Here is a 25,639-nt window from a genome sequence, read left to right as displayed (position 1 = left end):
CCACATCATTGTTCATAACGGGATACAACGAAGCGGATTATTACAATACGCGGCGCGTTTTGTGAATTCGTGTATTTCCTATTCGACGACATAGTTTCATCATTCCGTACTTGTATACTGCGATAGTAGATACATGAACTACACTGCACGGAAATTAATTAAGCACGCACCGGTACTCCGAGCAAACTGACGAAATTGTTATGAGACACTGTATATCTATATATTTCTAGAATTGTCCATCAACTATTAGTTGCTACGTATTGTTACACAATGATTGTTTATGACTGTAAATAATCCACGATTAACCGCGATAACAGACAAAGATATTAAAATAATAAAGATAAAAATCATTGTTCTCTTTTTATATCTCTTTCTCTCTTCTTAGGTACTTAAAATATTAAATACTTTGATTATAATTGGTATGTAAATAACAAACATTGATAATTTAAATGGTATCCTACAAAATTTGGTTTTGAAATATTCATCTGTGACGAAATGTTTATTGAATCTTTCTAAGAATTTTATTTTAAATGAAATTATTGTTAAATATAGATAAATTATTAAAAAATTCATCTATTTCACATGTTAAACAAAAAAATATAATTAATATTCGTTAGTGCTTTTTTTCAATAAAATTAGCAGAAATAAGTAACTCTGAAATATTTTTATTACCTTCTTTAATTTATTTCATATAATTATATCTATGCTACAATATATCTCGTAATTATCTAATAGTAATACTCTAATAAAAAAGTTTAATGTTGCAAACAAACGATGCACATTCTGAGCTTTATTTTATAAGCTCTGTATGTATGTAGACGTAATAACTCGACAAAAAGATTCTATACTTCGGGGTTATACACTGTAACATTATATATAATCTCTTCTAAAAAAAAAAAAAAAATCTATCCACTTTAAGCCAATAAATCTGCAAAGTATTATTTTTATTTGTGATAATACTTTTGTGCTTTTTCGCGAATTTTTAATTACTCATATCTTTTATATATAGAGTGTCCAAAAAGTTCCGGGACACCTGAGTATCATGGAAAGTATAAGTATTACAGAAAAGTGTTTCAGACAAAAGTTGTAGGGTTCAAAAAGGTCTATTTACTGATCACATCCGTTTGACCTTGGGTGGCGTCGCTAAGGTCAGGTCAAGGTCACATCAATTTTTTTTAATGGAATACCCCATTTTTCATTGCATATTTTTATAGCACATCTCGAGAGCTTCCTAAAACACGCTAATAAAATATTTTTTCATGAAGTACTTTTCGAGTTATGATGCTTGAAAGTTACAGTATCGCCGGCATTAACATTACCTAAGGTGTCCGACCGACGGCTAAAACCTCTTGAATGTTGTTCAGGATCATGACCTGAATGACATTTGTCAAGATCAAGGTCATTGGAGATTGTACCTCTTATTTTCATTTTTGTACTAAAAATTCATTTCTACGTAAAAATGAAAATAAGAGATACAATCTTCAATGGCCTTGATCTTCACAAATGTCATTCAGGTTATGATCCTGAACAACATTCAAGAGGTTTTAGCCGTCGGTCGGACACCTTGGGTAATGTTAATGCCGGCGATACTGTAACTTTCAAGCATCATAACTCAAAAAATACTTAATGAAAAAATATTTTATTATAGTGTTTTGGAAAGCTCTCGAGATGTGCTATAAGAATATGCAATGAAAAATGGGGTGTTCCATTTAAAAAAATGGATATGACCTTGACTTTGGCGACGCCACCCAAGGTCAAACGAATGTGATCAATAAATAGATCTTTTTGAATCCTACAATTTTTGTTTAAAACACTTTTCTATAATACTTATACTTTCCATATTCAAGTGTCCCGGAACTTTTTGGACACTCTATATAATAATATAATTTTCACAGATTCATTGTATCATATTAAAATAAAAGATAATTTGTGGAACTCACCGATACGAAGCGTAGCAGCGGAGTTGTCTGTAACTATGTTGATCTGTAACATACAAATATATATTATATAACCAGATTATATAATAAAATAATTAAAAAGTAATTGTTTCATACATATTTATATATTTATAGTTTATTTCTTTGGTAATTATTTAGAATACGGGCCTTATCTCCGATGTTAATGAAATTGAGCTTGGTCAATGCGTTTTTACTCAAAATGAAAGAATCTGGCAAAAAAATGCGGCGATCGGCCTTGTGAACCGAGATATTAAGTATTAAAGTTCGAGATTTTAGAGGTTAAGATATTTGTCATCCCGACTCGGGCTACGTTCGCTTTGGCGCTCATAGCGCTTGTAAGCATCAATTGTCCTTGTTTAATACTTAAAAATAACAAAGATGAAACGACGCTTAAAGCGTCGTGAGCACCAAAACGAACACAGCCTCGATATAACACTATGTATACGTTCTGCTTTAAAATTACACAAATTCACTTCTTTAAAAACAAATTCTCTGCTTCACAAACACAAATTCACTGCTTTAAAAACACAAATTCACTGCTTTAAAAATATAAATTCACTGCTTTAAAAACACAAATTCACTGTTAATGCAAAGAATTTGTGTGCTTAAAGCAATGAATTTGTGTTTTTAAAGCAGTGAATTTGTGTTTATGAAGCAGAGAATTTGTTTTTAAAGCAGTGAATTTGTGTAATTAAAACAAAACGCATACATAGCGCTATCGAGTCGGGATGACAGATATCTTAACCTCTAAAATCTCAAACTTTAATAACGCTGGATATCTCGGTTCACTAACCGCCGCATTTTTTTTGCCAGATTCTTTCATTTTGAGTAAAAACGCGTCGAACGAGCCCAATTTCATCAAAATCGGAGATGAGGCCCGTATTCTAAATAATTATAATTTCTTTCAAGTAAAGATTTGGTAAAATTATATAATATAATTCTTGAAAAATAAATAATTTATAAAGAATAAATTATATAATATACCTCATGGTTGCTCCGCCGGCGCCCAATGCCTCCCAGGCCTCCTCCTCCTCTCAGATTTATTTGTTGCACTCACACACACACTATCACTCGCAAAACCGATTAATTACTATCGCACTGTACGGATTATTAAAATATGACAATCGCACAACACTTGAGGCATTCTCGTATCTAAAACAAAACGAAATATTATTTCAATAACGTATTCAGGACTTTCCAATTTTTAAAAAATATATATTCTATTAGTATATTCATAATTTAGACGCTTATGTGCTGTAAGTTTTATTCTATCTTCATCGTTTATTATATGCGAAAGGAATTAAGCTTTACAGCGCGTGAACATCTAAACCGAACGCAGCCACGATTTAGATTTGTACTTTAAATTGAGTTTAAATAAAACTATCGTGTGAAATACCTATCTGCTACGAAAAAAGCTATTATGTCTGGTATGTGTGTCAATCATTTCCATTACAAATTCTAAGAGTTTATTACTTGCACAGATTTATGAGCATTACTTGTCATCGATAAATGTGTAAGAAATGATGAAGTTTTACATTAGCAATTACAATTTAGAAGAGTAAAAACGCGACGAGACACGGAGCGACTCTCACTGCTTTTTGCCTATTCGTATGTCGAAATACGAATAATAACGTGACGAACTAATAAACAATAGTGAGCAATATGCAGGACACAAAAAGAAAACGAACCAAGGTCACGCGCCAACCGACATGTCATCATTACGACTTTAATATTTTGTAAAAATTTTATATCCGGTATTAATTTTAATTCACATGGTACCTCTATATAGTTTATAATTAATATATTTATCGTTATAATTGTAAGAGTTTATTAACCTGCCGACTTGTTCGGGTCTATTCTACTTGATTCAAAATGTAATTTATTTTCTTACTAATAAGTTATTTTATTTAAAAAACTTTTTTCTGTGGTATTTGATGACTTCGTTTGTTAATGTAAAATCTTTTTTTGTAAACATTTGTTAGAGCTTTTTAATCCTAGTTATACACTCTTTTTTTTCTACCCTTGATATAATATACACTCGAGTCGCTGGGATCCCATCCATATTTGTTATCGTAACTTCCGTAAAAATTGGACATATTTCAGTTAATGTTTTTTTTCAATCGATGAAGAATTAATTAAAGAATAAATCCATAATGTGTAAAAGTCGATAGAATTAAGAAGCTTCGAGATATATAAGTTCCAAAAAAAAAAAAGAAAATTTTAAAAACACGAAAAAATCTCGATTTAGCAAATTGCACTGGGATTTCGGGGACCCCAATATGTATAGCTAGGGTTAATTATATTAACCCAAACGATACGATCGATCGTATAGTAAATTCGATCAGCAGAGTTAATCGCGCACATTGATAAGGATTATTCGTTACGTTTAAATGTGTTTCGAATTAACAATTAACTAGAAATTCGAGAACTTTTTTATCTTGCAATTAATCGTTAGACACATAATTTAGTCATACGTGTCCTGTGCATTTCTTTTCTTTGAAATTCTAGAAGCACCTGATTAAATAATGGTCTCTATCCTCCCCTTTTTTAATACATAACTTCACAAATACTTTTTAAAGATATTAAAATATGTGTGAGAATCATTTAATAACTTTTTTATTTGTAAAAGAGAGTTATTAAAATTATTCCGGGATAAATCGACTCATCGTATGTAGAAAAGGGGATGAAAAATCATCATATGTACTAAAAGTTATGAGTAATTTACAATTTCCAAATTCTCATTGACTCGATTTTTCCAATGGAGAAGCATGAAAAACTATTTCGACATACGCGTGGCTGTTGTACGCTCGCTTGTGTTTTCAATCGAACCTGTGAATCAATCACGCCAGTCGATAATCTCTAATTGTAATACTTTCATGTGATCGCGTTTCGGGAGATAACGATACGCACCACTACCGTTTCGCTCGCGTTGTGACGTACGAATTCGAATGATAGCGCGGTGACCTTGCGTGAGGACAACGCTCGCGTCGCGCACTATTATACGGCGTTCGCCCCATTCAAATCAAACACGCACCGAGCGTTGCCTTCACATCGTTTAATTTTTCACAAATTATTTCGTTTATTTCATTCTGTAAGATATTTTACGCGAAACATTCGATACATTTGAAAGTAATCTCTGTGTTCTTATACATACTTTATCTTATAGATTCATTAGCGCGTTAAAGTTTAGATTTATGATTTATGTTAAATTGTAAAATAAATATTTTATTCGTAATTTTACTTGTGTGCGTGTGTGTTTGTATGTATGGTGTATTTTGATATACAATGTATGTATTTTAATACATTATACTTTGTATATGTATAATGCAATCCGATTCCTCAAATATTTTGTGCAACATGGCATGTAAAATTATAAATTGGATTTTATTTTAAATGTTGACACAAATAGTAGATCGTATAAGTGAACTTAATACACACAATTACATCACATTCGTGCTTATGCATTTCTTTTCTCTAAAATATTAGAAGCATTTTACTGAACAATGGTCTCTATTTTTTCTTTTTTACTACACAATTTTAAATATTGTATGTACATTCTAAATGTTATATTACGTATAAAAAATATATAAGAATTACTTAATAATTTTTGAATATTTATAAAAGTGATGAAAACTCAGGATACGAACGATCAATCGTTTGTGATAAAGAACCGGAATATGTGAATTGAAATATTTATGCAAATTTATTGATTGTTGCTTTATGCTAAATTTTTATCCGAGAAAATAAGATTGTTACTTTAATAAATCATAAATTAAAAAAAAATCTTTTATAGATTAAAAAGCTAAAACTGTAAAAATGCAGTAATTTGTTTTCTTTTTTAAATATTTCATTATAAATATATTCTTATCTATTATAATCTTATATATTATAATCTTATTATTATAAATATATTCGTTAATTATTTTCAAATTAAAAGCATGAAGAAATACACAATCAGATTGAATAATCCAATAGAAAATTTATCCATCATTAAAATGTTCATTGTTCATTAACAATTATTAACAATTAATTTGAAATCCAAGAAATATGTAACATGTTACGTATAAATAAAAAATATAAAATCATCTGCGCGAAGAAACGATTTTACCGAAATATTTAAAAATTTAGTTAGATATCTGATCTGATATCAGATATCAGATCTGAAAACAATTTTGTTGAATCATACAAATAATTATAAAAACTCAAATATATGATGAGCAATGCAGTAAAAAATTTTGATATTTTAGCAACCAGCTATTAGCGTCTTACATAATTATTTTGATAATCTAACAAATTTATATTTTCAGATTTGTATCCAGCTAAATTTTTAGATGCTTCAACAATATCATTCTTTCTGTGTGCATAATGAAAACCGATATATATATATATGTCATAATAAAAAACTGAACGAAATTTCAATATTGGAAAATCTCGAAAGTAATAGAAAATATTGAGCACATATCGGTGCATTTTTGTTAAGTCAGAGTAACAGCTGGGCAGTTTACTTTCTATAGGAAAAGTAAGTTTCGGCATTTGCACTAATAAGATTATTCGCAGACTTCAATCTCAAAGTTCGTCGATAGTTGTTTCAAACATTGGAAATCCGCTGTTACCCGCCTTTAATCTTGTTATCCTTGTGGAGTTTGATGATATCATTATGTGTTTAATTAATAGAATTTCACGCCTAAGCGATTTCGCAATTTGCGGACTATGATCCGCACAATTTACCGAGTGTAAGTTATTACTAATTAAAAAAAAGCACCCGTCGTATTTCGATCCAGGACCAGTTTTTAAATTCAATAAATTCAGCATTACCGAGCTGGAATCCTTTCTCTCTTGACGGTGACGGTAAGAGAGAAAAAAAAAGAAAAATAGAACTGCACGTGGTGCGCTATTACAAGAACCGATAGAAAAAGTTTGAACTACGTTTTTTTTCATCGTCACGCGTTCTCATTTCCATTACTGCGCGTCGACGCGACTAAATGAAAATTATAATCTCGAACATTGAACGAGCTCGACTATATTTTTGCGAGAATACGTGAACTTTTTGTGATGTGAAAAACCACCAGTCGTTTAAATCTTCTTACGAAAAATTTAAACTCGTCACTCTTCCTTTCATGTGTAAAATTGTGTAACCAACGAAATACGCAATGCAATCATAACAGAAAATATGCATTAAAGAGAAACAGAGAGAAATTTCTCAAAAAGCGTATTTCTGTTAGATTTTTTTTGTAAATGGTCAGCATACCTTTTAGTAAATTGATCACCACATTTTTTTTTTTTTTTTAAGTGGTTAGCATTTTTTGCTATGGTATATAAAGACTTCGAAATGGAGAAGGGAAGTCTTCTAGCCTGCAAGATTCATTTACTAATGAAATAATTTTCATCAAGGGATAGAAAATACTCTTCTCTCTAACGAGATTATTTCATTTTCTTTCCAGACACGTCAGGTGTTTTTGGGTCTCTGCCTGCCAGGTACATGCGATCGCGCATCCCTGACCTCAATGCTAAGGGCCAGTGCTGATAGAGTCGAACGTGAGGGCAATTCGACATATCGATCGAGCGGCCCGAAAATTCACGTTGTTACGGTGAAGCCCGTGCCATCCAGCAATTACTACGCCTGGCAAGATCCCAAATTTTACGTCCTTTCGTGAGTAATCCTAAAAATCCTCTTACAAGCGAACCGTAAATTGCTCGAAAAGCCATAGTTCAGCGGCTATTGAGTTCCTGATATAACTTTCCGCATCGCATAATAATTCACTATCATTGAAAAATGCATTTATTTAGCGGAAAGAAGCAATCGTGACGTAATTGTTAATTAATTCCATTTCGCAAATTGATTGTTCCAGTTGTTGTACGTGTATATATAAATATAACCATTTATATACGATATTATTTAAATACGCTTTTATCACACAATTTTTCACAGCGTTCTAGATAAGATTGGCCCCGATAATAGAAAAATATTATCCATGCGATTTAAAGTGAGAAAAGCGCTTGAGCTATCTAACTGCATAAGTTGGAAAATTTCATTCTAGGACACAGTGCTCCGATGGAACTTATGAAACTTGCTTGCCGTACTTTCGGTAAACGCAGGTATCTCCTCCCCTTCGTATCCCTGAATATCAAAATTGATATTTCTACGATATCGAAGAAGAACCTATGCTCAAAAAAATCTATTTCCTGCAGATCGAAATATTTGTTTTCAATTCGAATGTAATTTCGCTTTACTATATTTGATGCATGTTACTTGAAAAAACAATTTTAAATTAAACTGTATGTATGGCGCATAAAAAAGATTTTCAGATTGAAAGTAAACGAATTTTGTGTAATTAAAAAAAACTAACTTTTTCAATTAAAAGATGCAATATCTCGTATTCATAATATTCCTATCGATATTCGAGAATGAAGTGTGTTTTAAAAGCATTATTTTGTTCGATGCATATAACGTTTTATCGACTATTATGAAGTATACGCCCAGCTTTATGGCATGAAATTTATAAGAGGTAAAATAGGGATATATTTCAATGGCCATCGCGCGATCGATCCTGCTCCGTATTGACTTGCAATTTTCCAAACAAAACGTATGTAATTTATGCTTACATTCATTATAATAAATAAATACGGAGAAACTCTCGCGTTTATATAAGAGAGCATTATTTCTTAACTTTAAGATTCGCGATATGATCAGACAGAAATTTTGCAATCATACATTACACAACGCAATACAGAAGATCATTTCATTTTGAGTAACGAATTCATGCACAACACAGACAAGAAAAATGCGTCGTAATTAGATGCCTATGACGAGCTTAAAAAGAAATTAATTACAGCTCCCAAGGACCCGGACCGAACCGAAATCGGAACCAAAAACCATTTCGGAACCCTTTTTTTTAATAAATCGAAACCGAAATCGTACCTAAATTTTATAAAGTTTATAATACCGAAACCGTAACCGAACTGGTAAAATTTTACGGTTTTTTCGATTTTTAATTTTTTATCTGTATCCTTGTTCTTAATCTTTGTCGAAATCACCAATGTTCAATCCAGTATACCACCGTCGCCAGTTCTCTTAACAACCGGAATGCAAATACTTCCAACACCTCATACGATATAAGAAATCTGGCGGGATCGCAAGATATATTTAATGTAACTTTTTTTAAGATACTAGCATTTTTTTATTTCGATCTTTCTTACCAACATGTTGCAAGAATTTATTCTAAGTCATAAAATTCAAGAATACATATGTAGACTTTATGTATAAATAAGTGAGAGCTATCTATAAGAATAAAACAAGTTGTAAGAAAGGACCAAGAGAAATGTACTTAAAATAATGTTTACGTAATTTTTGTTCAGAGTTACGTGATCAGTTGACGCCTCTCTTCGACTAGGCTCTCTAGATTGAACGGGTGAACACGCTCTCTCTTTCTCTCTTTCTCCTCCTTCTCCTCCTCGATCTTCTTAATAGAATAAATTTAAAAAATAAATAGAAAAGAAATGAGTAAGTAGGATCGAAAAAAAATCGTTAAAAACCGTAATTTTTACGGTTTCGGTTTTTTTTACTGGTAAAAAATAACCGAAACTGAAATCGGAACATTTATTTGACATTTTATTGAACCGCACCCAGAGAAAGGTTTCTTCAATTCAAAGAAATGTTTTTTTGCTATACGGTTAAAGAAAAAATATTTTGCTGCTCCAGCTAGAATTATAGCCGTTTTTTGTATCTGATAGAAAATTATGTATCATACGCATAGAATTTATAACAAATCTAAATTCTATCTCTGTCATTTATATGATTAGATGCAATACATATCTAAATATCGCAGTACCTGCTAGAAATTTATCTATTCCAGCTATTTTTCGTACTTAGATAATTTTTGCTGTAACTGCAAGATCACTATTTTGAGTGTAACCGTATAGCAAAAAAACATTTCTTTGAATTGAAAAAACTTTTTTCTGGATGCGGAATCGGAACCGAACCGAAAAAACCTTTCGGTCCGGATCCCTGACAGCTCCCTCATACTACTTCTCGGAAATAAAGTGCGCCGGGGCGCATCATGCGGTGACAATATATATATGTACTCTTCCCTTTAACAACGCCTCTTAGTAAATCCTAAAATGCTGCATTCACATAGCAGCATTCATCTCAGCAGCAAAAATCTGAGTTTACCATCTTTAATACATCACAAATAGAAAAGAACTCTCTTCATAAATTTTTCATGTATTTTTCATACTTTTTTTATATATCAAGAAATTAATCCTGCAGCTTTTACGATATTTTATATCAGCAATGTAAATGAAGTTAACAGTAATTCTCTCAATCGAACAGATTGTGAGTCTCATGGGATTAAAATAGTCAGCTGTAAACGAGTTATATATTTCGACGTAACGAGTTATAAATGTACGAGTGGAAATTAATTTAAGCTCTCGTTAGAGAAAGCTTAAACGTTTGAAACAGCGTTGAACCGAAAGAGCGAGGGGTATTATCGTATAGTGGCAGTTTGGACATTCGAAAAGTTCGATCCACGACCGTAGTTATGTCGCACGATATCTCTAACGTGCGGGTGAAAGCAAGAGTTCCGCAGGATTGGTTAATTTCGACCACGGATTGCAGTCAAACTTTGATTATATATACCCGAAGTTCGGAGCCTCGTTAACCGGAATGTTACGGAGAAAGGCACGAATCTCTCCTACTCTTTCGAAACATGGAAAAATACTCTTTCATTTTTCTTTCTGATCGAAAATTGTACTTTTCCGTGCGTGGTTACTACCACTGTTTTTTAATCGACTCGATCGAATGAGATCGCTGCGCCAGATTATTTATTATACGATCGAGATAGTTGAACGTGAAATGCGATTTATGCGCATCTGACGTGACCAGTTACGTGAGCGCGTAAGCGGTACACCCGCGAAAAGAAAGTGCGGGAAGTGTGTTGCACACGTGAACGCTTAATTACTACGAGTATAAGCGGCAATCGCGCAAGTCCGCAAATGTATGTAGTGTTTGCCCGACCTCACATTATGCCGTGGCAATGAATCCATACTATGAGACAGTTCTCGGATGATAGATAGTATTGCCATATATTTCAAGCCATGTATTTAGGTCAACGATTACGTATTTACAAGAAGAAAAGCTTAGTACGTATGAATTATTGGTATTCGCACAGCTTAGAGTAAAGTAAATAAACAAAATCTCGCAAACTTAATCAAGAATCTATTATTTATGAGAGCGAATGTTTTCAATTTAACTTAGTTTATCTGTTAGGTAACTTCGATAAACCTTCGCTGGACACCCTTAGTACACGTATTTCCTAATTTAGAACAAAACCCGAGAGAGCAAAGTTTACATCGTCCTAAGTACCGCACGAAAAGAACGCAGGAGAACTTGAAGAGGTTTCTTTCCTTCCTTTCCTTTTACGACAAGTTTTCTAATTTGCGCCCGCTCGAAGAAAAATTGGCGAGCAACTATTTGAAATCAGTGCCAAACGTTGTTTAGCATACTTTCGCGGTTGCGTTTCACTCGCGTCACTCATCTATCGAAAGGAGGGAATTACAACGTATGTACGAACGTCAATCGTTGCATAATGACACTCGTGCGATCTAGTAGTGTTCGGCAAATAAGACAAATGCAAACAGCCGGGGTATCATGGATGTCAAATTGAGCAAGTGTTCATTGCACAGACCCGACGATGCAACTGCTGACGTGTCACCATTAGTCTTTTCTAACTCCCGTCTCCGTATCCCTTGCAGCATTCGTTATCGTAATGCATGCCGACTTTTGCCATAAATGTTATGTAAATTGCATAACTCCCGGTCAGCTGAAAACTCACTGCGTCTAATAAGAACGAAACCGTTATTCGCCGTTATCGCGATCTTATGTATCGCGTAATAAATTGCACGCGATCTCGGACATCAGACATGCGATCCCCATGCTTTACGTCTCCATGTTCGAGCTGCATTTTGAAGAAATGCATATTTCATTGATTCAACGCGATTATCTTAACCGCATCCTTTTCATATTATGCATGTAAATGAAACGTTGTCAGTCGAAGCGATTATTGGCCTGTCACATTCACATATAATGCTATTAATGTTCATTCATAAATATCTGTTTTTATCCATCATTTTACCGACATGAAATTACAAGTGTAATAAAATACCAGAAGTTATTATTATACACGATTAATCTCAAATTAAGGAGTAAGAAGATAACTCAAGTATACAAAATATAAATTGACGGCAGATTATGTTAAATTTCTCTTATGAAATCATATGGTATCATATATGATGGTAAATTACTTCTCAAACATACCATATGCTATATTCACAATCGTTAGACTATCGACCGGTGCAGAATTATTACGCGATATTACAATATTACGTATGTACATGTATAGTATTATTATTCATTGCGTAAGGGCAGTGTAGTGGTACTGTTTAAATAGCCGTTAGCATTACGCAGCTAATTGTAAGTCACCGATTAAATGCATGATACAGGAAAGCAGAACTTTTTTTCAACTGAATAAAACGTTAATCATCTACCTATCGGGACACGTATTGCATAATTCGTAATAGATTATAAAGCATCCAATTGAACGCCGATGCCGAATGCATATGCTGCTGAGAGAAGTGACAAAAAAAAATGGCGTGCGATGCAAGTAATTCCAGGTAGTCAATTTTTTGTGCCGGTCCATGTTGCAGTATTACATCAATCGGTTTTGCAACAACGTTACTTCTTACTGGCGCAAGAATGTCGGCCGCAGAAGAAATTGAAAAATGCTGCATATGTTGCACGAAATTCAAGAATTTAGACAAGGATGATCCTTTTAAATTCAGACAATATAATTCAACGTCATGTTTACACGTTTTCGTGAAGCAAATTAGGATAAAACTGGGTTACTCGTTTAATTTATGCAAGTACGATAACAAGATACAACAAAAGTAACTTGGTCAGTTTTCAACACCGCCGATTATTAACACACAGGATATCATTTATAAGAAGATTACATTGCTGATGAAAGTTCCAACATACTGGGGCATCGTTTGAGCCCGATGATGCCCCGATTTGCTCTAGTTGCAGCTATTTACCATTATTGCAGAACAACGCGCCGCGTTTATGTCCTTGCGCGTAATACATAATAACGATGAAATTAACGAGACCGACGACGCAAGATTGCCCGCGTGTTGTCGAGAAATTGCACGGTTCAACCTCCAAGGAGAGTTACAATCTAATGGCCCGATTTAGCGACTCATACGGCTTGTCTTAAAAAGTTAATCAGCGTAGAAAGACTAATTTTCGCAAAATTTGATCACGAAAAGTAACACGCGCGATTTTCAAATAACGCTGTTTTTTTTATTCGTTTCGAAACGAATTACGAGCGGTCTGAATCGTATGAATAAAAGTGCATCGAATTCCTCAGATTTGCAAATAAATCGAACTGCGCTGATTCATTACGGAAATATTATATTAGTCGCGCGAACGATGAACGTTGGTTCATATTTATTATTGAACGGTGAAATATCTACGAGGGATTTTCACCGACGAGAAACAAAATGAAAAATTTCGTGTAGTTTCCTAAGTGCGGCTTGAGACAACACGGATAAATCAAACGTGATAAACAAGGCTCCTCGCAGCGACGCGACATGCGCTTTAAGTTATTACGGCTTTAAATTATCACTAAATCGATGGTTGCTTCACCTCGCGATGGTCTCTCTAATCCGTAATGTCGGAGTGTAAATCTTAAAACTGCATTAAATAATTACAGCATTAATATAACCTTAACCAAGGATAAAATATTTTATAAAGTATTATAATGCGTTAAACGATAATTTCAATTTCTCTTCATTCAATTAAAATATATAAAGCCTTTGTTAAAATAAAAATTCATTCCGACAAACACGAGTTTAACATAAAAGTAAAAATTAAAAGCAATTTTAAAATATATAAAAACTTTAGTGTGATCTTTCAATGATAAAATATTGAAGCGAAGTATAATGAAAATATAAGTGATTAAATACACAATTTGCGATACACAATATGGAGAAGTCAGAGTAATATATTGCGACCCGAATCACAAGATTGCTGGAAATTCAGTTTACTGAGTTGAGAAGGAAACGTGTGGGTCGTAAATAATCCTTTTGGTTGCAGTATGTCACTATTCTCAACATGTAATTCTTCAAAAATCGCTCCAGATAACGCTGACTATATATCGTATTGCATTCACGAATTATACGATCTACACGAGCTATACATGGTGGGATCTCTTAAATTTTAATAAACGTTTCGATGAATGCTTCAAACGATAAATGCTAGTTTATACAATATTCATTGTTCATACACAAATTCAAGATAATATTTACGCAAAGCGGTTTGTTGCATAGGGCAAACAAGACGACGAAAAAGTTTATTTTTTTTAACACAATTTTAAACATTATCTAAACATTCACTAAGTTTAAAATTTTTTTTATACAGTTTTCTTTTATAAACTTGCAAGAAAGTCTATCGTTTTCAAGTTTTTTATTCTAATCAATCACATTGATTATTATTAATCGAACAAGTTAAATTCTATAATAGTTATTGGAAACACGGGACATAAAAAAACTAGATTATTTTCTCTGACGGAACTAGAAAGAAATCGCTCAGTTAAACAGCTGACCCTCAAGAGAGCGACGTAATGTTCGGCGCACCGGCGTGCAATTATTCATCGGCCGACCGTGCATCGTGCGCACTTGCTCGCACGTTGTGGACCTATTACGCAAGATTATAGAAAGCCCCACACGTGAAAGTGTTCGCGCTATCGTCTGCATTCCAGCAGAATGCGGGCCTCGGCAGATGCAAATCATGTCCTGGAGTGAGTTCGGAATCAATTTTTGCATTCGAAATGGAAAACGTCGGATGCACAATATCCTGTCAGTCCTTCGTAAAATTTTAATCAATAAAATAGCACATCGATCACGATATCATTAAGGCCCAGTTTCACAACTCGCGATTAACTCTTAACTGAGGTTACACTTATTCATTATCTCTTTCCAATTCTAGAATTGGAAAGACATGAGAAACAAGTTGAACCTCGGTTAAGAGTTAATTGTGAGTTGTGAAACTGAGCCTAAGAGATATTATTGAGCTTTCGTTGTCCTTAATTTATTGAAATACATGCGACCTCATTGAAATACATGTGCACGTGAGCGCATGTTCCGCGAGTATTGTAACTTTGCGATAAGCGTGTAACTTTCAATACATTGTCATCGTGTACGCAATTGCGACAGTAAACGTTCTCACCGCGAAGTGACAAACAAGGAAACAGAATGGGAGCGAGGAAACGAGAGTAAATCAAATGAGAATTTAATTGATGGTGAACGTCAAACCGGATGTATAATAGCGAGTTAAATAAGCTGATCAGACTCACCAGAACTGATATACGTATGCAGCACAGCAACCATCAAGATCTGAAATAAAACATAAAGGATATAATTATTTACAAGTTATAAAAGGAAGTCGCGTTCTGTTAATTTATTTTTAACAACTTTGTATACAGACAAAAGTTTCGAGACGACTATCGAGGATCTGCAATATATTCTATTGTGCATTCAACATTTTACTTAAGAAAAAATGAGAAAAAGGTTTCTTCAGCAGATGAAAGTTATAAACGGCGATGGTAAGCAAAGAATTAAATCAGAACAGCGAAAATTCGAAGTATATAAGAAAGATGAAAGAAAAAGGATCAGAAAAAGAGAAGAAGTGGTATGCAAAAAAAGGTCGTAACAAAACTTCGTTTGTGAAACTTTTATTTCTTCGCGTTCAGACTTCGCTTCTACTTATTCTTTTTCTTTGTCGAAATTCGCACATAGTAGCGTGTTAAAATAGGTCGGATCTAAAAAAAAAAGAAGAGAAAAAGAAAAAAGAATGCCTGTTGCCATTCTATTTCCCGCGGAGAGCCGCATTTAAGCTGCACACAAATGTACTGCGGGAAGGAGAAAGAAATCCACAAAAGCCCTCTTCCCGTACTCGAAATGTTCCGACAAGAATAATAATTTAAAGCCGACAAGAAGATATAAAGCGGAAGTTCCTTCGGCCGTTAGCCCCGAAAATAAGTGCGCGGTCCGAAATTGCGAAATTCATTGTCTGAATGGCTTTATTCCGTCAAGTCCCGTCCGCGATTTCGTGGTAGATAGTCGATGATTCAAAAATATACAAATCAGATATCTCCTATAAAATAAAAATCCTTTTTTGATTTTACGCAGTTAAATATAATTACGTATTATATGTATTAAATATAAATACGAATAAAAATTCAAAGAAGATAATATGGAAACTGTTTGTTGTTTACTTTCAAAGAGCATTCATTTATACGATTTTACGTCACTTTGTGCATTAACAAATCGATTGAAATTTTGCAAAAATTAATAATTCTTGATAATGTACATCTATCAGTTGAATGAAAATCGATTCATAAATTTCTACAAATTTGTAAAATATGAGCGCGTTATTAAATTCTCGTATAATTAGTCTGCAGAATGTCTATTAATTATAAATTCCAATTGTGCGCTAATCTTCCACGCGAAAATTCGATATCATGTTTAACATAGTTCGATAATGAAGCACGAGTGTCAATTTTTCATCGCAAAACTGTCAGATTCATCGTGATCAATCAAATCAATGAAAACTTCGCATTCGGATTTATTATAATTTTGAATTGTAACTGTGAATTACATTGAATTAAATAAATTTTTTATAACGATATTAAAAGATATGTATTTTAATATTGTTACAAGAAAGCAATTAATTAAATATGTGTATATTTGATTCGTTCCTTTTTTAAAAAATAAATTAAAAATACACACATTCACCTGAAAGTATGAATATTACAAAGTATTATGTGTAATGTAAACTCTTCCTCCCTTCTCGTTCTTCCTCTATTGTGTTTCAATTCACCGTATTCAATAATGGATAGACGGTGAGAATACATATGTGCCTCTCATTGTAATTAAGACAGAGAATTATTAATTCCTGAAAAGATTAAATTGGGAAACGACCGCGGAAAATCGCACCGAGTAATTTTCCGAATTTAATTTCCCAGAACATTAAGCTCTTCGATTCCGGCGACTGTACAGCCAGTACGCTGTCCAACCGGAAATTGAAAAAGTTACCGTGTTATATGCAGCGTACTCTCGCGATATTTTCGATTATTAAATTGCGCATTTCGTACTAGCCTTCTCGTTCTCGAGTTCATTTTCTAACATCGATGTAATAGTTAAGTGACATGCGAATTAATTTGCAAAATTTCCGGCCGTGTAGCATGTAAGCACTATAAATGTAAGCATTATAAGTACCGTATAAATGCATCCCTGTACGGTACAATGCACGTGCGTTGAATACTGAAGTTATGGTATTGTTAGCGGCGAACAAAAGCAATAGCTATACAACACCTTGCATCTTCATTTTATGAGATTGGTGTAAAATCGTGACGACTTTAAAGACAGCGAGTTTCTATCATCGATGGTCCACTTAATCTTTTAGTTCACTCGCGATACATATACAACAATAGTGTTAACTTTGTGTGCATGTTTGGCTTTGCAATAATTCTGTTGCATGTTGAGAATTTTCAAGCAAAACTTTTCAAAAAAGAAAATAAGATGTTTTTTTTGTTTTCTACAATCGCGCACGATTTCGCATTTACCTTTCACGCGATGCAGTAAAAAATAAAGGAAATGAAAACATATTATTATACGAGCTCTTAACATGTCTTGTTATCGTTATTATAGATTTACTCACGACAAATTATACTATCATTTCAGAACTATTGGCGGCATGATATTGTTGCTGATGATCTGCGCGATCGTGTACGAATACAGATCGTTTCCTCTTGCGAAGGATATCGAGTTTTCGAGCGTATCGAATAACAATGACAAAACCAATGACTTCATAGACAAGAATCTGAATCAAGACCGCAGGATCTCGATAGGACAGGAAAACGATCAGGAACTAATCGAAAAAGGAACAAAGCGTTCGCAAAAAGAGAATTCCATTCAACGGAAGAATTGCAACAAAGGTTAATGACATATATCTATATCTTTGTCGGCACATTCTTGTCTTAAATATCCTTAAAAAAATCCTTCAACACAGTCTTTGTCGTCACTTTTTCAGGATTTTGGCTGAAATTCTTACTCGCATTCAGCCCTATCGTTAACGGAAGTAAGATCGTTAGCACCGAGCCTGCAGCCAAGGATAGTCTGACTTGTCTCCACGGTCTTCGCGTGTTCTCCTTAGGATGGGTCATCATGGTGCACACATACATTCAGGTCTTCTCTATTGCTGGTAATTCTGTGAGAGTTGCAAAAACCACTTTCCGAAATGAACCAACTATGGCAGGAAAGCTTATAGACACGTAAAACGAGAAATGTAGAAGATAATAACGTAGAGAATTGTGGTCTCGTTAACAACGTTTCAAACTAATTTGAGATTGCTCTACTTTCTACAAGTAACACTTGATGCAACTGATAGGCATTATAATGTAATGGGATGTATCGAGTTTCCTGATCGATGATAATCGAAGCTCTCTTCCCCGCTTTATACGTGTATATACTTTCACCTACAATTTCGCGATTAAGTGTTTCCTCATTACGCTTTGCAGAGAACAAGACATTACGAACGGTCACAGAAAGGAATTTCATGTTCCAGACCGTCAGTAACGCGACATTTTCCGTGGATACTTTCTTCTTTATTAGGTAACGAACAATGAACGTTTATCGCGATGAAGCAGAAATTAATTTATGACAATATTGTTAACAGTGGTTTGCTGGTGACTATACTTTTCTATCGATCTTTGGGCAATCTGAATGTTGAAAAAGGCAACTTTTTGAAGACAAGCTTCACCAAATTCATTATCATGATCTTATATCGATTCGTCAGGTATACTTTAAATAATATATAATAAATAATTCCTCGTTGGAAATTTTTTTTTCGTGGCGAGGCAATTAAATTCTCGGATAAACTTTCGATAATAAAGTTTTTATTTTTGATCTATCTTATGTTTCGTACAGATTGACACCAGCTTATCTCTTTGTACTGGGAATGAATGAGATCGCTATGAAACAAGCTCAGGCGAAGACAGTCTTTTCGCCAATTGTTATTGATCATCTGACCTGCGAAAAGTTCTGGTGGCGAAACGCGCTATATTTAAATTCGCTATATCCGCGTACGGAAATGGTAAGATGATTTATGTTCTGCTTATCCTAATGCGCTTTCTTTTTTCTCGTTATTTCATGAAGTAAAGCTTTTAACGAAATATGAAACTTCTTACATGCATTCATTTTATAATAACGTTCGCTCCGAATACATATATATAAAATATATATGTATATTTTAAAAATATTAAAAATATTAACCTCATAAAAAAAGCATTAGATGTCATTATTGAAAAGTACATAATGGATTAAAAAACAAGAGTCAGCAATTACTTTAATGTTGCTTTCAAAACGTATCTTAAGTACTTGATGATACAATAAATATGGAGTAACGAAGAATATTGCATAATACATGATTATGTAAAAAACGAGTTAACAACATACTTTCGATGAACGATAGGTAGAAAATCTGTAAGGATTGGTTTTTGCGTCAAAGCGGTACTTAATGCATCGCCTTTCCCGCGCGTGAATTTTCCTCCGTGTCCTAGTTCTCTTAACTTTCGCAATCCCGTCGCGATGCAATCTGTTTGGCAATTGATTCGCACATATTACATTAATAACTTTCTAGTGCATGCTGTGGAGCTGGTATATGGCAAACGATACGCAGTTCTACGTCCTTGGGATACTTCTTCTTTTGCTCTCCGTGAAATATTTCAAGACCGCGGTCACTATCGTTTCGCTGTTGATCGTCTCTTCGTGGTTCACTACGTTCTCGATAGCCTACAGCAACGATTACATAGCCAGGTAATGTCTTGAACTCCCGATCAATATTACACGTATCATTTGTCTGAAGCACACATTTCGCGTTTTCACTAGATCTACTACTGACACGATTAATGAAACACTTGTACCAAGTTAATTATATATAAATATTAATGATATATACTTATTAATTTACTAGACATCATTAATATTAATGCACATGATTAATTGATAAGGTAATTTTTTAAAGAAATTTTCCTCTACAAAAATAAGATAAAAATTACTACGCAGTAAAAAAATTTGTGTATTTGTGTTGGAAACGGTCCACTCACGTTTGTGTTAACAGTGTTGAATTTTTTAACATATTCAAGTGTTAATTTAACATAATGTGATTATGTTATTTAAACATTTTTTGTGAAATTGGTATTCAATATTTTTATTTTGTGTCAAAATGACACAATTTATGAATAAGTGAACAATTAAGTAACATAAAAATAATGTGTTTTAAAACGTAAATTTTAAGACAAATGAATGAAATATGTGTCAATTTTATATATCATAAATGTTAATTTTCTGAAAAAAATATGTTCCCACGGTTTTTGTTTACAAACTGTGTCGATGTTATCTCTCTTTGTATTTATTCTCATAATATTTGTGTTACCTTCTAACATATTCATTTTGTGTAAAATTAACTCAAAAATTTGAGTGGACCGTTTGGGACATGCGATTTATGTTAAATTCAACACATTTTTTCCAACTGTGTAGTTAAACTTATAGTTAAAAATTGTTGATACAAGAGTGAACTTATCATTTAAGATGAAATTCACTGAAATTATTTATAAAGATCGGGTATAACCATCGTTCGTGGAAAATCTTAATTATATCAACGAGAGAGAAACAATTTCAAAGTAACAAAGGCCTTTCACAACATTCAATGAAACACAACAATTGGAATACAGCCATTTTATACAATGTCTGACTTGCTTTCCCATCGAATAAAGTACCTCAATCTTTTTATATTCGGAACTGGATGAATACGGAACGGGTGAATACGCAGGAACAATGCAATAAGCCAGGTATCTGTCGAAGCATCGCTTGTAATTGGAAGCAGACTTTCATTTCAGACAGCTTCATGGCGCACGTGCCTATTATAGCGCGCTATCGATGTTGTATTTTGCATTATTCGCCCCCCCCCCCTCCTCCCGATGCGGCAATTTCACCACGCGATATTGCGTATACGCTTAATACCTTTATCACACTTTTCACACAGGATTCAAGAGCCGTTTGCTCTATTTGACGAACTCTACGATAAACCCTGGCTGAGAGCGGGTCCGTATTTCATCGGCACGATCAGTGGTTATATCCTCTTCAAAACTAAGTGCCAACTAAAGCTACCTACGGTGAGCATTTCGAAACACTGTTCCCAGCTATCAGATTAATCATTCGGTCAATCTGTCAGTGATATTCGCGTACGCCTCGCCGCGCGATAATGATGCGATAATGCGAATTTATCGAACAATCACAAAATCCGTATACATATTACGAAGGATAACAATATAATTAAAAATAATTGGACAGAATACAAAGCGATAATTATCTTAATACGTGTAATTTATATTGCAATTATTTTTAAGTACCCTAAATAGAACAAGGATTGCTAAACGTATTATTCATCCACACGGCGAGAATTTTCTGCAGGCGTTCGTTTTTAGTGTAAAATGTTTTCTGTTAACTAACTGAATCTCAATTCCACAGGGAGTAGAATTAATCGGCTGGATACTGTCCGTGGGCATCATGTTCTCGGTGGTATACGGATTGTATCCCGGAAATTTGACGGTGATGGTGAGCTCCGTATATGCTGCCTTGGGACATACCGCGTGGGCGATGGCCGTGGCTTTTATCGTGATCCAATGCTGCACAGGGTCGGCACGAATGATCGACAGTTTGCTTTCGCTTAGGCTAATGTATCCTCTCTCGAGACTCACATATTGTGCCTATCTCGTGCATCCTGTTATCATGATGGTCACGACTACACAGATGGACGGACCGCTGCATCTCCACAATGGGATTGTGGTAAGATAAAAAGAATATTCTCTGAATATAAAGTTCCTATTGCGATATTGCTATATGATATCTGTATAAAACGGACCACCATTGCATATCATAATATTTTATTTGGAAAAATAAATAACATAAAATAGAAATCTTGTTTAGACTGCGACTTTTTCATGATAAACAATTTTAAAAAACAAATAAAAAAAGATAAAAGTCAGTAATACTTATACTTTTTCGTCGTTTTTAGATTGAAGGCTTTTAATTATTTCATAATATAAAATGTATCTCAACGTTAGTAGTTATTAAGATATAAATAAATACTCTTTTGAAAATATTACATAAAGTATAAACTTTCAAAATATTACATATATATTAAAGTATTTTTGTTTTTTTTAAGAAATAAAATATATTACTTTGCCTCTCTGATTTAATTTTCTTATATAGGAAAACTCTTCTTTCGATTATACTTATAACATTTTACATAAAAGATCCTACATTTCTGCACATTTTTAAAACTTTTAAAAATTCTTATATAAAATAAATTGCATAAAATATTACAGTTCATTCTATTCTCAATACAAAAATTGTGTTAAGGCTATGCATGTTTCTTCCGCAGCTTATCCTCTATTTCGGCAATCTAGTTGCCTCGTACCTGCTGTCCTTCTGCATTTCCCTCGCTTTCGAGGCACCAGTGGTAACTTTGTTGAAAATTGCATTCACTTCGAAGAAGAGAGCAAGGTAGAATGCAATCGTCTGCCTGATAGAAGGATAAATTGGATTATCCAGTGTAAGTATATAGAAATTATGCATGAGTTATCACATAAATAATAATTGTATGTTGCAATTACGCATTCGTCGCTTATCATGTGTGCATACATGATTTATACATAATTTAATAATGTGGATAATATTTTTAATCTATTAAATTTCTTACAGGTAACGACATTGTTCCAAATCTGAACCTTAAAGCAAAGATGAAAACCATCCAAAGATGAAAATCACTTTTCCAGGATGGAAAAGTTCGTCTTTATTTGTGAACACAGATCGCTGACATTTAATCGTTCTTGACAGTAATGTAAATATTTGGTGATAATCTATGTGATGTTATAAGTCTTAACTCAACGATATTAAAATTCCTTTTTGCAAGATAAAATGCTAAATATTCCCCATAATTCAAAATTTATTATTATTAATAAAAGATCAGGGGAGATAAAATATGAAACAAGTTTATAGAAAATGACAATTAATCATCGTAGAAATAAAATAATATTGCAAATGAAGAACATTAAAAATTAAAACCAACTGATATAAATCTCTGACGTAAAGCTGTGACAACTTTTGTCGAGTCGAGAACTTTTGAACTTCGGGGATAGTTTTATTTGCAATTCTCGCAGAAGCAACAGTAAAGTTAATATGCCGAATTATAATTCTATATGTTATTTTAACACAGTAATTATTATTAAGTATCATGACTGCTAGTGCAATAATCCTTTATTTACGTAATAGATTGAAAAATGTTTCCTAAACATAAAATCCTGACATAAATCGCTGACAACGCAATATAAAATCAGGTTAAGAAACTTTTCTCGCGTCGTATGGAATGAAAAATCTACGATAGCCGTAAATATATAATGCAGCGTATAAACAATAGCAACAAGCGTTTAAACATGCAATACGTTGGATATATTGTAACATGATATTAATCTTTGATATAACTTTTGTGTAGAAAATGAAAAAGCAGGCTATGACAATGTTAGAATTTTATAGTATTTTTATCATACATTTGGCAGTTCATTGTCAAATAATATAATATCAGCCGCGTAAAATTCAGTCAGCATAAAGAAATAGAAAAAATATATATATGACGAGTTTATTCCAGAATTTATGCGTATCACGCGGAATAGCCGACAGTCTGCAATAACGAAAGAAAAAGCGAAAAATATGTTGTATAGTACAAAATCGATAGAAAAAACAGAAATAAATAGAAAAAATATATTACTTTTGCGTATCAATAAAAAATATACGAAGAGAACAATTTACGTTAAACAACAACGTATTCAATTACCGTTTTTTACTTTTCACACATTTCACCTTTCTACCATAAAGTATTTTAAATTTATTATTGTAAATAATACAAAATTTAATATACCAGTGCAAATGATGTTAACATTATTTCAAGTGAATTATTTTCCACAAAGCCTCTGTGATGGAAATCAATTTGTCACTATTATATATTATCAAATTTAAATAAGTCTCGGTTTCCTTATCATTGACTTCTTATCGTATCTAGACACAAAGGCTTTTCTCTCCTGCTTTTAGCAACTACAAAGCGATGCGTGACGTGAAAGGAGGCGCATGTCGCAAATTGATTTTCGATGCTCAGGATATCTCCAGACTTTGCGTTTGAACGCGTTATCTGTCTATTGCAGTTGCAAAAATAATTTTAAATTCCTTCAAGGATGCGATCGTTCATCATCACAAAAATATGACAGATAGCTAATAACTGCAAATTAATCTATAAACATAATTTTCTGATGAAGCTTAACTCACATTTTCTTGCAACAATTTCATTTTCTTAATTCATTAAAATCACGACTTTTTATTTAGAATGTTTTGCTTAATATATCATTAAGAAACTTCATATTTAATTCTATTTTTAGATTAATTTCTACATAAATTTTTATAAATGAATTATTATATTTAACATATTTATAGTTTAGAGTTTTATTTTATAAATTCGTTAATTTTGTTATTAATTTTGCTTGATTAAATGATTATTTAATAAAAATTGTCCATATCATGCGATTTCGCGTGAGTGCAGAAGGAACGTATACAATGTCTACGATACTTTCTACTTCTATAAGGTAAGCACATTTCTGATTTCATGTCTAGCTTATTTTGTACATTTCACGTTTATTCGTACATATTACGAACAGAGCGGAAAAAAAGTAGAAATAATATATAAATGTCTGTAGAAAATGAAATAAATGTTTGTAGAACATTTAGCATACTATTATATGTATTGAGCAAATATTGATTATCAGAAAAATTCACAGTACTCTTGTCGGCGGAAATCACAGGCGGAAGCACACATATTTTCGCGGAATTTTACAATATAGTATTGATGTTTTTCACTTCAATTTTAAAAAACATTAGCGAGGAAAAATAATTTTTTATTGATATTTAAACTCTTTCAGAATTTTTTTTACATTGTAAAATAGAAGGCACGAGATATAGTAAAAATCAGCCAGCAAAATTCTAATTAATGAGTTATCAGTATTTGTGTATGCACTTAGACATGCCTATGCAAGATAAACTGCGATACAAAATAAAAAATTGTGTTAAATTTATAACTGTATATATATAATTAGCCCCTCGTTAAGATAGTAGATGAGATTAGTAGCGATTTTTCACTGAATTTTACGACGACGTTTAACATACAGAATTTACTTGAGATAAACGTAGCAGATTAATTAACGCGTCATCGTTTACGCCTATTAAAGAGCTAATTGTAGCATTTAAACGCTGAGCAAAACACCTTCCGCTGACGATACAGTTTCGTAGAGTGATAAATCTTTAACCAACCAAAGCTTATGTAGTATCCACCATCTGGCGTCCGACACGAACACGCTCACGAGAGAAAATTGCTGAAGGGATTAAAGTCGCTCTTAAGATCGATATCCACCCTATTTCAGTAAAACGACCGTATATTATTTTTTCTGTCCATTAATACGTACGTT

At 33.1% G+C, this 25,639-nt stretch overlaps 1 protein-coding gene across 2 annotated transcripts in view; it reads left to right on the top strand.

The window, feature by feature from the left end:
- The window catches only part of LOC108730556 (nose resistant to fluoxetine protein 6), a 28,797-nt gene extending 5,710 nt beyond the window's left edge, over positions 1-23,087 (top strand). Inside the window, exons 3-13 of one of the 2 annotated variants that reach the window (XM_018460333.1) lie at positions 7,400-7,608; positions 17,754-18,007; positions 18,103-18,273; positions 18,590-18,683; positions 18,748-18,867; positions 18,999-19,164; positions 19,711-19,886; positions 21,115-21,244; positions 21,600-21,917; positions 22,516-22,686; positions 22,836-23,087. In XM_018460333.1, coding sequence (XP_018315835.1) covers positions 7,400-7,608; positions 17,754-18,007; positions 18,103-18,273; positions 18,590-18,683; positions 18,748-18,867; positions 18,999-19,164; positions 19,711-19,886; positions 21,115-21,244; positions 21,600-21,917; positions 22,516-22,641 — 1,764 coding nt within the window. In that variant the 3' untranslated portion in view covers positions 22,642-22,686; positions 22,836-23,087. The other variant, XM_018460334.1, reaches the window with a different exon arrangement.
- The last annotated feature ends 2,552 nt before the right edge of the window (positions 23,088-25,639 follow it).

The sequence above is a fragment of the Mycetomoellerius zeteki genome, unplaced genomic scaffold, assembly GCF_001594055.1.
Source record: "Mycetomoellerius zeteki isolate Tzet28-1 unplaced genomic scaffold, Tzet1.0 scaffold93, whole genome shotgun sequence".
Taxonomy (NCBI): domain Eukaryota; kingdom Metazoa; phylum Arthropoda; class Insecta; order Hymenoptera; family Formicidae; genus Mycetomoellerius; species Mycetomoellerius zeteki.
Note: the sequence above shows the minus strand (reverse complement) of the source record. Positions and strands in the feature narration are given on the sequence as shown.